General features: G+C 53.4%; 1 protein-coding gene across 2 annotated transcripts in view; it reads right to left on the bottom strand.

Moving 5' to 3' along the window:
• TOM1 (target of myb1 membrane trafficking protein) overlaps positions 1 to 15,296 on the bottom strand; it is a 40,635-nt gene that overhangs the window by 19,863 nt on the left and 5,476 nt on the right. For both annotated transcript variants that reach the window (XM_055394662.2, XM_055394664.2), the window contains exon 2: positions 1,473 to 1,557. In XM_055394662.2, coding sequence (XP_055250637.2) covers positions 1,473 to 1,557 — 85 coding nt within the window. The remainder of the gene's footprint in view (positions 1 to 1,472; positions 1,558 to 15,296) is intronic.

The raw sequence follows: 15,296 nt of genomic DNA, 5'->3' as shown, positions 1-15,296 counted from the left end.
GGACGAGTCTCCACTTCTTACCGAGTGACCAGAGAAGGGGCGCAGCACTGGGAACCAGCAGTTCTGGCCCGTGTCCTGTGGCTACGGCTCTACGAGTCTAGTTCTAGTCTACCAGCCTGTGGGTCTAGTTCTCTGCCAGGGCACAAAGTGGACGCAACCCAAGGTGGCAGCAGACAAGAGACAAAGGCTTAGATGACAAGCTCAGTGAGCTCAAGGGTTATGTCTGCCCCGCTCACTGCTGGATCCCCTGGGCCTTGTGCAGAGCCTGGAACTCAGGAGGTACTCACATCAACAGCACCTGAACAAGTATGGCCCCAGTTCCGCCGATGTCTATAGCGAGATGGGGACTTGCTTCTCTAAGGACACGGTAGTGACCTCCAGCCTCGACATTCACGACCGGGCCCCATGAGGTTTTCTGCCTCAGTCCTCGCTCTCGGTGGCCCCACCACCTGCCCACCACTCCTTGCCACACTTAGGAGTCCAGACGTAGGAGGGCGTGTCCCCACCCAGCACCTCAGCGAGCCCAGGGCACACGGCCGGGGAACTGGAAGGCTCTGGCAGCCACTGAGCGCTCCTGACTGGCCCTGACCGTGTGCCGCAGACGCCCAGGTTGGTGCTGCCTGTCTGCTCCCTCCACTCGGTGAGGGAGCCCTTGCAGGGCAACTGGACCAGCACAGGGAGAAATGAGGGGAGTGCTGAGAGCCTGCTCCAACTGCCGAGCCTCATTTTCCAGACAGAGGCCTCCTCTGGTAGTTCCTCCGGCTGGCGGTAGTCATCACACCCCTCCCACCTCATCCCTGGTTTTTCATGAGAAGGACAGTACCCTTCCCTGCTCCCCTCAGGGTCTTGGAGAGAAAAGAGCTTTCTCTCTGAGGACAAAGACCTGGGGAGGTACAGTGATTTGCCGAAGGTCACACGCCAGTGAGCAATGCTAGTCAGAGCCCAGGAGCTGGGACCACGGCGCCTCCGCCACACCACATGCTTCAGTGGGATGCCCTGACCCCGAGCAGGAGGCCGTGCCCCGTGCTCCAGAAACACTAACTCTGCCCAGCCTCTCTCGGTTCTGCTACATGTTCACTGGCCTCCCTGTGATCCCGACCCTCCGTGCTGCTTTTAGATCTTAAGGAAATGAAAGTCTGTCCCTGCTCACGGGGGAAGCTAGGCATCCCTGATGCACAGTCCCTCCCACGGCATGCAGAGGCGGCTCAGGGCCACCTCTGGATTCTAGGAGCCTCCGGCTGGCTTTGTTCTGTGAAGATGCCACACAGGTGATGTCCCTGGAAGAGCCAGTAGGCTGTGCTGTGGCCGCTGGGTGGGAAGCATCCAGGGGCCAGCTGGCCAGTGGCACACCCGGCATCTCTGGGCCTCTCACCCACCTGATGAGATGGTCAGGCTAGATCACGGCTCTGAAATGTTTAAGATGAACTGCAGTGGCCGCCCCGCCCGCCTCCCTCTCCCGCCGCGGCCCTCACCCTTCCTCGGTCTCGTTGATGATGTCACAGATCTCCATGTTGAGTGCCCAGTCCTCGCTCTGCAGGGAGCCGTCCGTGGCTTTCTCTGAGGACAAGAAAATCACAGGTCACAGAGGAGTGCGGGGTCCCGGACGGACAAACACGGAGAGCGGGAGTGGGGAGGACAGCGCCTGCTCTCTGGGCACCGAGGCGGGCCAGCACCACGTGTACGGCGTCACCTTCATCGTCCTGTTTCGTCTCTTAATTCCTATAGTAGCCATGTGAGGCCAGGAGGGAAGCCCCGGCTGAGTCTACCACGTGGGGAGCGGATGGATCAGAGGCCTGGCCTCAGTGTGCTTGTTTTTGACATGACAATATTGAGACAGGGTTTGGTTTTATACTTGCAAGTAAGTGTTCTTTCTTGACTTTTTAATTATCTTTGGATTTGGAAACCCTTCTTAGGTTCAAAGTGTAAAAAGTTCCAAAAAGGCATTGAATGCAGAGTCAATCTACCTGCCTCCCCTGCCCCCAGCTCCCTTTTCCTCTCTCAGTTTCCTCTCAAATCTCCCAGTGATGTTCTTTACCTCCAGAGCCAAGGACATGGGGTTTTAAATCCTGACTCTGTTACCAAAAGGCCTGGCCACGGCCTTCCCCTTTGAGTCAGCTCATCTACGGAGAGGTGGACACCGAGCCGCCCTGCAGAACTGCCCAGGGGAATCTGGTAATGCAAACCAGCACCAACAGGATACTTGGTGCCAAACGGGTGCTTGTAAGTAGTGATGGGTCTTTTTCATTAAAGTTGAGGCAAAAGTCGCACAAAGTAAAATTCACCATTTCAGTGGCATTTAGCATGTTCACAAAGGTGTAAACCACTCTGTCTGTCTGGATCTTAGGGTGAGGTCTCCAGGTAGCCGGCTATGAGATTCTCCAGGCCTGGAGAGGCCGTGTTTAGAGGTAAGATCTGCTCACTGTGCTCTAGTGTGAGAGGTGGTGGGTGGACAATGAACAGGAAGAGAAAATCCTTCTTTAAGAGGGAAGCGCCAACCTGCGTTCACACTACCTGTTTTCTCTGACCTCTGCACCTTCTAGGTTCCATCCACACACAGACCTAGCTTTAAAAGAAGCTTTGCTGCTGCTGCTGCTGCTAAGTCGCTTCAGTCGTGTCTGACTCTGTGCGACCCCATAGATGGCAGCCCACCAGGCTCCCCCGTCCCTGGGATTCTCCAGGCAAGAACACAGGCAGAGCGCATATACCCTGCTCGTCTCAGGCAAGAGTCTGCCCTGCGTGTTACCCCTGCGCATCTGTCAAGCACGCACATGAGTGTTTACCACTGGTTGGATCACTAGTCAAGATCCCCCGTCATGGCCGAGTTGAGAGCCCAGCTCCAGGCTAGGAGTGCTCCTGCCTGTAGCCTCGGTGCACCCCCGGGCACTGTGCAGTCGGGTATCTCCCAGGAGCCCTGATGGACTAGGCACCCAGAGCTTATTACACACGATGGTGCAGGGGAGGTTCCCATACCACCCTGCTCATGGGGTGACATGCCAGGCCTGCTCTAGGCTCTGGGGATGCAATGTGGACAGATGGACATAGTCCCTGCCTGGTGGCGCTCAAAGAGGCCGAGCTCTCAGGACAGATGAGTAGGCTCTGTGAGACTGGTCAGGGTTCTCCTCCAGCCGATAGGCAGTCCTATCCTGTGGGGCAGAGCCTGGGCTGGGCTGGCATAGTCAGATCCCTAGAACAGTGGCTTCCATGCTCTTCATTTGGTAACTAGCCTGACTTCAGCTCCACCCTAGGGCCCTCTTGGGTCCTGCAGGCTAGAGGAGGCCTGGGAAGCTCAGGACATGGGCCAGGCAGCTGGGCATTCAGGTATGGACCTGGTGGCAGGCAGGTTGCTTGGCTCCTGGGTTAGGGCTGCGGGAGGGGATGACAAAGGGCTCCCTTTAAAAGGGTAGAAGAGGGAGCTTGCTCATCCCACAAGTATGTCCTGGGTGTGGCTTCTCTGGGCCACACTCCCTACCCCTGGGACTTACACGCCTACTGAACCACATATGAAGAACCGAAAAAGCTGACAAGTGACCCTTGGGCAGGGGAGGGCCAGGTCTTACTTTCGAGGATCTGGGGGGCAGTGGCTGATCAACCATGCAGAATAGCATCTCCTTCAAAAGGCACGTCTCAGTGACCCCCAGTCTCACGGGGGTAAGGACTCATCAACCCAAGTCCTGATGCCTCTAACGATCCACCGAGTTCTGCCAGTTCCAGCCCTGGATGCTCTCTCCATCCCAGCCCCTCCCTTCCCCGGCCTGCTCTCTGCCAGCCAGGCCACCTCCCTGCCTCACTCCCCTCACCCGTCCTCCATGCTAACTGCTAACCCAGAGTAAACTTTCTGGAACTTGAAAGTGATTGTGTCTGTCCATTCCCAAATCCTTCAAAGGTCCCTTAGCCCCCGGCTGGACCTACAATGCTCTTCCACAATGGTGATATTTTCACTTCCCAAGTTATGCTGCTAGGTAATACCCAGCTGTTTACATAAAGAAGGTGACTGGGCCCTGGCGCCTATGAGGTGGTCACTACTGCCCTTGTCTAACTAATGGGGAAGCTGAGGCATGGAGAGGTCACACGGTGGTGAGGAGGGTGGTTATGGCTCCCTCTGCCCTTATCTCCCATCGGGTGTCAGGCACTCTGCTTTTCCAGAAGAATGTGCCCAGACCACTCAGGCCATCTGCCTGCTCCTTCTGGACTCTGGCTCCACCAGCAGCCCTTGGTGGTTCCTCCATTGGTTCCTCCCTGTGACCTCCCCCAGGGACTGCTGAAAACCACGGCACCTCCCTCCTTCTGGGGGACAGCGCGGCAAGGTCTCAGAAGGGATTATGATCATTTTGGAAAGACAAGCGGCTGTTGAGGGAGCAGATGGGACATTTATGAGAGAGAGAAAGCCATCCTGAGGAACCAGGGTGGGTGCAGTGGGACCCCTGGAGCACGAGTCTGATGCCATCCCGAGCACAGGGCCAAGCTCTTTAGTCCTGAGTGCCAGCTGTGGGCGGAGCCGTTCGGAGGATGGAGCTTTTTGTGTAGGGGGTTTGGGTTAAAGGGGGCGCTGCAGTCAGTCTGAGCACGTAGGAGATGACGAAGAGGCAGAAGGGAGACCAGAGACATCTGAGCAGTTCCAGCAGGAGGGAGGCACGCCCAGACCCCTCCCTTCAGGACTGGGAAAGTTCCAGGACTTTCTCCATAAAGATGTCCAGAGACTTCCCTGGTGGGGTGGTCATGCAGTTAAGACTCTGTGCTGCCAATGCAGGGGGCACAGGTTCTATTCCTGGTGAAGGAACTAAGATCCCATTAGCTGAGCAGCTTGACCAGAAGATTAAAAAAAAAGAAAAAGATAAAAGAAAAAAAAGAAAAGAAGAAAAGTTGCAAAAAGGTCCAAGGGGTAGGCATGCTCTATTAAGGGCAGAAATTTAAACCCACAGGAATCTGGGGATGTGTGTTTTGTTTTTGGTTTTAACCGCAGAAGTAACTCAGCTGGCTATTTTAAGAAGGCAGAATAAAAACACTGACAATGGTTACTAGTTCCAAAAGAATGACAGCTGACTTCCTGAGCTCTCTGCTGTTGGCCGTGACCTTTGGAGGCCCTGGGGTGATCCTACCCTTGTCCCCTAGCTCCCGAGGAAGCCAGGCCCTGTGAATCACCTGCTGTCGTCCGGGCGGGCAGGTCGAGGTTGGGGATCTTGGGGCACCTGTCTGTCTGCTCAGCAGTCTGTCCTCTCCGTGTGGGGCTGGTGCCGGCACAGCCAGAGTGGTGGCACGGCTTTGGAGTGGGACAAGCCTGGCCTCACTTCTGAACTTGGGAGACTCTGGGCAAGGGTCTGAGCCTCAGAGTCTTGGTTTCCTCATCTGTGAAGCTGGAAGAAGGCCTCCCCCACAGGCGATGGGACTTTTCATCCTGACAATGTGTAGTGCGTCAGCTGAAGAGCAGTGGCAGGTCACTGCTGAGTCCCATGACCATGACCTGGGTTGAGAGCAGCAGACAGTGGCCACTACAGTCTCCAGCTGCAGGCCCCTGGAGCCAGCCTGCTCGACCCGGGGGCACCCTGAGTTTCTGGAGAGCCCACTCTCTCAGCCATGGGGGAAGCCCTGCTTCATAGGAGGCCATTTCTGTGGGACTCAGGGGACCTGTGGTCACCATTGTGGGTGGCCGTCCCCGTGACCACCTCCTGCCAGGTCAGCCTGAGGGCAGCAGCCTAGAGCCGCCTCCCCACCACCCTGCACATTCCGTCACCAGGTCCCCAGGGGCCCGGCTGCTCAACATGTCTCAGAGGTGCCCACCTCCATCATCACGGTTGCAGCTCTGGTTCCTGGCCTGTCTCCCACCCAGCCCTGTACCATCACCTTCACACTCTCCTCTCCCAACATAAATCCAACCAGTGCTCTTCTCTGTCTAAATATTGTCCATGACACCCCACTGCCCGAGGGTCGAAACCAGATCTCTTCAGGGGCTGAGAGGGACATCTGAGGCCGAGCGTGGCCACGACCCGCTGTGGCTCCTCCCTCCCTCGGCTGCCCTTGTTCTGTCACACATCAGGGCTTCTGCTTGGGGTGCCTGGCTCCCCTCCACGTAGGCACCTCACCCCTCACCACCAACACTTGTCGGCTTCTCAGCACAACCAAGCACAGGGCCCTGCACTTCTCATCAGTCCCACTGCCCTCACCACAGCCCCTAAGGCAGAGGGTGGAAATGCTGAGGAGCACAGAAAGGCCAGTGCCTTGCCCATGGGCACACAGCGTGTGTGCTGCAAAGCAGAGGTTTGAACCCCAAGAGCTTCTTAGCTACTAGGTTGCGTGCCTCTCAAACATACTGAACACGTGTCATCTGGGCCCCGGGAGACACTGGTGAGCAGAGTTGGCCAGGTCCTGCCTTCAGGAAGTCTGCTGCCTGGTGGGTGGCCACAGTGGCCTCACAGGAGGGAAAAACGCCTGGACAGAAAAGAGCAGGTGCTGAGACAAGCACAGGGGTGTGCGGTTCCGATGTGCCCACGGGAGGACCAGTAAGGCCCTACCCCAGGGTCAGTCCCGCAGTGTGCCTCCAGCCAGGTGACCCGTGCCAGGCTCATCCTGCACCTCGGCACTGACACTGTGGACAAGAGATGACCGGCCTTCCCTGCCCGTCGGCCTGGGACCTTCCTCTCCTGTCACCACCCTACAGCCCACACCATGTGTGGGGACAGCTCACACCCACACCCGGAAGTGAAGGGTGAGGATGCAGAGCCGGGCTAGAGGGGGTCTGGACCTGTGTGCTCCCCCTCTGCTCTGCTCCCGCCTGCCTCGGCTGGATGCCGAGCTCTGGAGACATCTCTGTCTCTCCAGGCCCACCCTCTGGTGGGACAGAGTAGAGGTTCAGCCAATGTCTGTGGAAGGACAGCCGAGGCTCCAGGCCACCCAGCCACCCCAGTTCAGTGCTGGGCACCCGTCTCCACTCTGTCCCGGGGCAGATTCCTCGCGCTTCACTGACCTAAGCTCCCTTGTCCACTCTTGAGCCCCTCTGCTGCTGGGATGTGGCTTATAAATAACGACCTGTCAGAACTCAGTTGGTAGGTTTTTCTTTCTAGATTCAATGAAATATGGTTTGCAAACAGTAATGAAGTGTCTTAAAGGGCGAGGCCAACAGCTCAAGTCCTACCTTGACCATGATCAGGCCTGGGGCAGGGCTCACCGGCCTGGGATACAAGGTGAGGTAGCTGACATGGTCAAGCAGGCAGTGACATGAGGCGTCGGCTCTCCTCAGAGCTCCCACGGGTCCTCTTTCCAGATCCTCCTAAGACCAGGTCCCTGTGAGGGTGCCCACAGACCACCTGATCTTCAGGAACACTGTCACCTTTCCAGCGTTAATGGCCACCTACTCATATCGCTCAAAGGAACCATGGTGAACCCTTGAGATTCCCCTTCTAGTCTTCACTGTTTTCAGGGTTTAAAAAACACATCAGCATAATTTTTTTTAAGACGTGTAACGGTACTGTGACTATGGCTCATTTGTTTCTAACTACGATTCCTGTGCCATACCCTTAAAAGACACAGAAATATTTAAGAGTGAAATGATATGCTGCTTGGAATCTGCTGTAAGTAGCACCCACCCCCCTGCTCCCTGCCCCGCTCCCCACCCACATCTGCCTCCATCGCTGCCCAGCACCCCCCTGCCTCCCAGGTGCCCTCTTCCTGTCCCTCTCTCCTCCCTCCCACGACACACTCTGAGCGGCCGTTCGTCCAGCCCTGCGCCAGGTGCCAGAGGGGCAAAGATGAAGAAGAGAATCCCTGCCCTTGGGGAGGCCTGACAGCAATCAGTGAAAACAGCTGGAGAGACGTATTTCGTGAAAAAGGACAAGTGATGTGACTGAGATCAGTCCAGGGCACTAGGGAGCCTGGGGTAGGGGTGAGCACCTGCGGGAGGAACCGGGAAGGCTCCAGGGAGGAGGTACCGTCTGGGCTGAGCACAGAGCATGAGCTGCTGGGCTGGAAAAGATGAGGAGGGACATTCCTGGGAGAGGAAGAGCATGAGCTGAATGAAAGACTCCAAGATGAAACCTCAGGGGTGAAGAGGAGAAGAGGAGAGACAAGGGGCTCGAGGGTCAGTCTGAAGGGCCTGAGGGAGGGAGACAAGGCTGTGCTGAGACCAGGAAAGATCCAGGAGCCGGAGGGAGCGAGGCAGCCAGAGAAGGGCAGTGATGCCAGTGGCCTGGAAGACCAGTCCCCGGAGCAGGACAGAAGGAATCGGGCATGGACACCCCTAGCCTGCCCCCTAGCAACTCCTCCCTCATCCCACCCAAAACAACAATCCCGCTACCCATTGGCAGTGCCCAATCTCGGAGTGGGCAAGCCACCCAGTCCAGACCCCTGGGGAGGATGGGGTGTCTGCGGGGCTGCACTGAGGAGGGGAGAGCTTTGTCTCGCCCATCCCTTCCTTTGCTTCTGGGAGCCAGCACAGGAGCATGGCGCCTGGAGCTCGGGCTGAGCGGGTGGCACACACAGGAGACAAATCCGACGTGTCCGGGACCAAGAAGGAGTCTGGGTGTTGAGAGACGTCTCTGAGCGGTCAGACCAACCCCGAAACCTCCCACCTTCCGGCTTCTTGTCAGGTAACCCCAGCACGTGGGGCTGGCTCGGCTGTGTCGGGTGGGTATCTATCTGTCACTTGCAGCCAGGGTACCCCGAATCTTGGTGGCGGGATGTGGTGTGGAGGCTGGTCTTCTCCCCACTTCCTCCTCCACTGCCCGGGCCTTTTGCCTGGGTCCTGCTTCCTATGGGGCCTCCCTGGACCCCCAGAGGGCCTTGCCCTCCATGACGGACCAAGAGGACTCTGCACAGACAAAACTACAAGTTCTGTTTAGTGTTACGGGAACTTTGCAGTATTTACTGCTTTGTTTCTCTGTCTCTTCCATTAGGCTGTGAGCTCCAGGGTGGAGATTGTGAGTCATGGAATTCTCTACACCAGACTGGATGACTGGGCCTGTGGAAAACCTGCAGGACGTGTTTGATGACTGACTGAATGAAGGATGAGGCCATATTCACCAGGACCATAAGCCCTTGCTGCTGCTGCTGCTGCTGCTAAGTCGCTTCGGTCGTGTCCGACTCTGTGCGACCCCACAGACGGAAGCCCATCAGGCTCCCCCGTCCCTTAGAGCACTTTAATTTCAATGAACTACTCCTACCCTTTGGCCCTCGTAGACCCTTTAGAAGCGGCTGTGTAGAAATCCTAATCTTCCTTCCCCTTGGCAATTCTATGAACTTTTAATTTTTTTTTTTAGCATTTTTGCCCATGCCATGTGGCATGTAGGAGGATCTTAGTTCTCTGCCCCCTGCATTGGAAGTGTGGAGTCTTAACCACTGGACTGCCAGGAAGTCCCAGTGCAATGAATATGTTTAAAAACTACCTTGTGTGTGTGCTCAGTCACTGCAGTCCTGTCAGACTCTTTGTGACTCCATGGACTGTAGCCCACCAGACTCCTCTGTCCATGGGCTTCTCCAGGCAAGGATACTGGAGTGGGTTGCCATGCCCTCCTCCAGGGGATCTTCCTGACCCAGAGATCGAACCTGTGTCTCTTATGTCTCCTGCCTTGACAGGTAGGTTCTTTATCACTAGTGCCACCTGGGAAGCCCTAAAAAGTGCCACGGCCCTCTTTAATCTGACCTCCACGCTACATCCTCAGTTCCTGTGACCACTCCACTCTGGATGTGACCTCCAGAGCCTTCACCATTCCTATCATCCCCGTGGGACACTGGCCAGTTGTGCTGTCCTCCTGGAGACGCAGTGCAGGAACTCACGCACCTGTCCAATGGGAGGCGGTATCCGTGTTAACTCACCCTGTGACTATGTTAGATGCTTATTCACTTCACCGTATAGACCTGGCCCCTGCAGTCTGTTGCTGTGAAAGACACCCTCCTCTGGTGTACTCTATTTAGGTGTTCTAATTCCCCTCGCAGTCAGAAGAGGCCCTGTGACCCAGCACTGGCCTCTGATGTTAGTGGAACTTTCTGGTAGCTCCCAGGGAAGGTTTTCCTCTCCTGATAACAGAGGCAGTGCTGGCAGGTGCTAACCATTCTCTGTTATGTGCAGTCCAGCAGAAGGAGGAAACCAATATGCTAAAGGTTGGGGGTGGGTGGGTGGAGAAATGCAGAAAGAATTATGAACAAACTCAAACTATGATTCTGGACCCACACATTTCCACTGTAAAGGAAACCTGCTGGGTCCCTGTCAATTCTAAGGGGAAGCAATGAGGTGGGAAAGTTAGGAGAGTGGGATCTGGACACAGACAAACCCCAGTTCAAGTCCTGACGGGAGCGCTCGCTGTGTGACCTGAGGGAATACCTTAACCTCTCTGTGCTGAGTTCCCCTCCCGCAGAATAGAGGAAAGGGTAACTAAAGCACTGACCCTCAGGGTTATGTGAGGAGAAAATGAGAGAAGGCATTACATGTGCTCCGCATCCCACCCAGCAAATAGCCAGCCCCCAAACAAACATCACCAACTGGAAATATCAATCAATCCCCAAATCATCGCTTGAAAATTTCAAGTATCCCCCAAAAATAGCTTTTTAAATCACATACATGCAGAAGCCATTCTTTTTTTACCCCAGCCAGCAAACTGTCCTGAAGCCCACTTTCCAGTGAATAGCTCTTTCCAGATTCAGCATGGAAAGTTCCATCATTCTCCTAAGTTGCTGAGCCATCCTTCCCCAAAACTCTGGCTGCCTCTCCCCTGCCATTTTGTAACCACAGGCCACAAGAGGAACTTGAAAATACCTCACAGAAGGCATAACTTTGCAACCCACAATTTTAAAGTTGATACAGCTAACTATAGTACCTAACTGAAGAAAATTCATTTGCTGAAAGAGGGCTTTTGAAAAACTATCAAGGTAAGAAGGAGCAAAACTGTGAAAACAGGTTTGAAGGGGCTGGCCAAGGCATATATGACATTCTGTTTTTCTTCCCCCAACTCATGAATGCAAAAGATGTTACTGACACATGTATGCATGTCTGTATTTATGTACCTATCTATCTATAGAGAGATTTAAGGGATTGCTTGTGCTATTGTGGAGGCTTTAGTATCAGTTCAGTCGCTCAATCATGTCTGACACTTTGTGACCCCATGAACTGCAGCACGCCAGGCCTCCCTGTCCATCACCAACTCCCAGAGTCCACCCAAACCCATGTCCATCGAGTCGGTGATGCCATCCAACCATCCCATCCTCTGTCGTCCCCTTCTCTTCCTGCCCTCAATCTTTCCCAGCATCAGGGTCTTTTCAAATGAGTCAGCTCTTCGCATCAGGTGGCCAAAGTATTGGAGTTTCAGCTTCAACATCAGTCCTTTCAATAAACACCCAGGACTGAACTCCTTTAGGATGGACTGGTTGGATCTCCTTGCAGTCCAAGGGACTCTCAAGAGTCTTCTCCAACACCACAGTTCAAAAGCATCAATTTTTCGGTGCTCAGTTTTCTTTATAGTCCAACTCTTATCCACACACGACTCCTGGAAAAATCATAGCCTTAACTAGATGGACCTTTGTTGACAAAGTAATGTCTCCGCTTTACCCATTCCAGTCCATCTTAGTTCTCTGATTCCTAGAATGTTGATGTTCACTCTTGTCATCTCCTGTTTGACCACTTCCAATTTGCCTTGATTCATGGACCTAACATTCCAGGTTCCTATGAAATTTTGCTCTTTACAGCATTGAACCTTTCAAAATCTGCAGGACAGACTAGCAGGAGACAGATGCAGTTCAAGTACAGAGGTCATCTGCTGGCAGAATCCCATCTTCTGGGGAGGCCAGTCTTTCTTCTATGCAACTGGTCAGATGAGGCCTACCCACATTATAGAGGGTAATCTGCTCTTCTCAAAGATGGACTTAAATGTTAATTTCATCTAAAAAAATACTTTCACAGAAACATCTAGATTAATGTTTGGCTAAATATCTGTGTGGGCTTTCCTGGTGGCTCAGCCAGTGCAGGAGATTCAGGTTTGATCCCTGGGTCGGGAAGATTCCCTGGAGGAGGGCATGGCAACCCACTCCAGTATTCTTGCTTGCAGAATCACCTGGATAGAGGAGCCTAGTGGGCTACAGTCCATGGGGTTGCAAAAGAGCTGACACAACTTAGTGACTAAACAACAACAACAACAAATATCTGGGTACTGTGACCTGGCCAAACTTGACACATGAAGGGAACCAACCCAGAGTTTATCCTGCATCAGTGTATTCAAGTTCCAGGTGAACAGAGGACATCACTGCCTGTCCTTCAGTCCTCCTGGTCTCAATCTCTGTGACCTGGCTGGCTCCTCCCTCCTGATTCCCTCCTTCCCTTTTCTGTTTTCCCCACAGGTGTAAAGCCCAATTCCTCCCATGGGTCCTGCACTGCTGCTTGGTTCTTCATGGCACTCTGGGGTCTCTACCAGTTCTCAAATATTACATGTCCATGGAGGCACAATCCCCTTGGAGGTTGTCACCTGCCTGGGGATATGGCTGGGGAGGGGAGGAACTGGTACTTGAACTTAAATCTTCTGATGCAGGGTCTGTGTTCTGAGCCTAACCAGACTGCTTACATCCGAGTGGCTCAAATGTGCCATCTGGGATCACGAGCAAACCTGGGATCAGGTGGGCTCATGAGCAACCATAAACACATTTTTAGAGTTGCTTATTTAATGTTGAGCAGCTTCCTGGTGGGCTTCTGTCTATGGGGTCACACAGAGTTGGACACGACTGAAGTGACTTAGCAGCAGCAGCTTGTCAAAGTCATGATTTCAGGATGTAATTACTCAGGATAAGGCCAACTTTAAAAAGGTAAGTGAACAAAAGCAAAACACGATGAAAATAAACTAAAGGTGGGACACAAAGGGCAGAAGTTTGGAGAGAGCTAGCTTAGGCAGAGACTTCCGTGATAAGGAGGCAAAGAGTTAACTTGTCCTGAATCCTCCTGCTTTTCACGGAGTGATGGCCCCAGGCTAATTAGAAGACTGAGGGTTTTTGTTTTTTTCTGAAACCAGAAGGGCGGAAATCCAGGACTTTACTTTTATTTCTTTGAGCTCAGGGAGGGAACAAAACCTATTCACCAGTTCCATCTGTAGGGTCAGGCAAAGGCTTTAATTCCCAAGTGAGAACCGGCTCCACCCCACAGCCTGAAACCTGACCTGTCTGTGACTGTGGCTGCCACCCAGCCTGCGATTGCTCATTCCCAGTAACACCAAGACCAGACAGAGGCTGTGCTGGGGCCAGGGACCTAGGTGGGTACCCTGGCTCCCCGGCGACCTTAGACTCTGCCCCAGCAATGATGATAACACCTGGGGAAAATCACAACAGCTGACAATTATGGACAATTACTGTCTGGTGGGCACTGGGCCAAGTGCTTCACAACATGACCATATGAGAACCTCCCTACATGGCTGAACCTCCCAAACCTGACTGATCCCTGCTATTACTATCCTTATTTTTCAGACAGGAAATTGGAGAACAGAAAGGTTAAGTAACTTGCTTCAGGTAACAAAGCAGATGACGGATAAACCAGGATTTGGACCACCTGCTCTAACTCAGGAACACATCCCATGCAGCCATCTGACTCAAAGCCCTTTCTAGATATTAGTCCCTGTTAAGACACAAATTTTGGGTTCTAACCTGGTGCCAGCACTTACAGATCAAGGAATTGGAGCTTCAAGCTGCAAGGGCTCCCCATAGCAAAGAGTGGGAAGTGGTAGAGATTCTGACTCAGGGGGTCCAGAGTTGGAGCATTCTCAAGCATCTCTAACAGGGATGCCTTGGGACCCCATTTTGAAGTACAATGCCCTCCATCATTCTACCTCTGGTCAAGAGGTCAGCAAACTATAAACTCATGTGTCAAAAGGAGTCTGCTTTTGCCTGACCCACAAGCTAAGAACAGTCTCTACAGTTTCAAATGGTTGAAAAAAAATTCTGAAGATCATTTCATAACATGAAAATTACATGAAATTCCCATTTCAGTGTCCATAAATGAAGTTTGATTGGAACACAGCCATATCCCTTCACTGACACTGTCTGCTTTCGTGCTCTGAGGGCAGAGGCCAACAGACTGCAGTCTAAGCCATACGGCCTACAAAATTGAAAATATTTACTCTCTGGCCCTTTATAGAAAAAGTTTGCAAATCCTGGTCTAGTCTACCCTGCCAGCCACGCAACATCCTGCTTACAGCCTCTCTCCCCTCCATACCTCCAGTGGTGGGGAGCTCACTACCAAACAACGCACCCAGTCCCACTGTGAACCATGCTGGCACCGAGCTCCTTGGAGCGATGGAATCGGTTCCATCACTCCTCCCCAGTACCCATCCATTTCTTTCTTCTCTCTAGTATCAACTTTCCCCCATCCTCACTGTCCCCTCAGCTGTTCAGTCCTCTGTGAACGAGGGAGAGTGATGGCCCCTAACAGAAAGTGGTGAGAAGGAACGAGACACAGTCAGAAGCGAACGTGAGCTGGACCCAGGTCTCCTGCCACCTATCCTGGAGTCCCCTTGACAACACCATCTGAATGTCCAGTTTGGTTTCCACTCATTGCTCCCCAAAGGGCAGCCCTGAGGGCCTGTGGGGCTCTCTTCCTGCTAATGCCTGTGGTCTCCCACCTATGATGCCTTCTGGTAGCCCCCTGGCTTGGCCTTTGTGGGGCTTAGAGTGGTTCTCCCTGACCTTTCACCTCTCCCATCCACCCCAGGGCTCAGTCTTAGGCTCTGAGCTTTCCTCCTGCCCCACGACTAGGGGGTGGTCCCCAGGCACTGCCTTTATCTAGAATCTCTGCTGTTTGCAGCTGGCTCTCCTGGGTCAGCTGCGCCTCCAGTCAACGTGCTGTGGTGAGCTGACAGCTAGAGGTGGAAAATTGGGTTCTTAAAACATGGCCAGCCAGGGCTGTCCTCAGAAAATACCTGAGATAGGTTTTTAAATCCTTGGAAGAAGAGGGCTGTTTCAACACCAGCTAGTACTCACTATCTGGGGTCCTTTCAGCCACAGGCTGCTGCCCACTGGAAGCTTTCCTGATAGATAAAGCATCACCCACCATTTCAGTAAACAAATGCACTTGTGGCCATCAAGCCTTTGGTTACAGCGGCACCCTCCCTTCACCAAAGTGCACCTTAAGTAGAGTTCAGGATGGAGAAAAAGAGTATACTGGGCCTAGACAGTGAAGATGCACACCAGAGGAATGCCTTCAAAAAGTCCACTCTTGCATCTTCCCACACAGAGAAAAGCAGTAAAATCTTCCCACACAGAGAAAAGCACTAAAATAATTAATTTGTGATATCTGCTTTTTGTTATCAGCAGTCATCTTTTGATGTCTGACTGTGTGTCCCCCA

The sequence above is a fragment of the Moschus berezovskii genome, chromosome 6 (genome assembly GCF_049115385.1).
Source record: "Moschus berezovskii isolate FMDL1 chromosome 6, NW_MosBer_1.0, whole genome shotgun sequence".
NCBI lineage: Eukaryota > Metazoa > Chordata > Mammalia > Artiodactyla > Moschidae > Moschus > Moschus berezovskii.
Note: the sequence above shows the minus strand (reverse complement) of the source record. Positions and strands in the feature narration are given on the sequence as shown.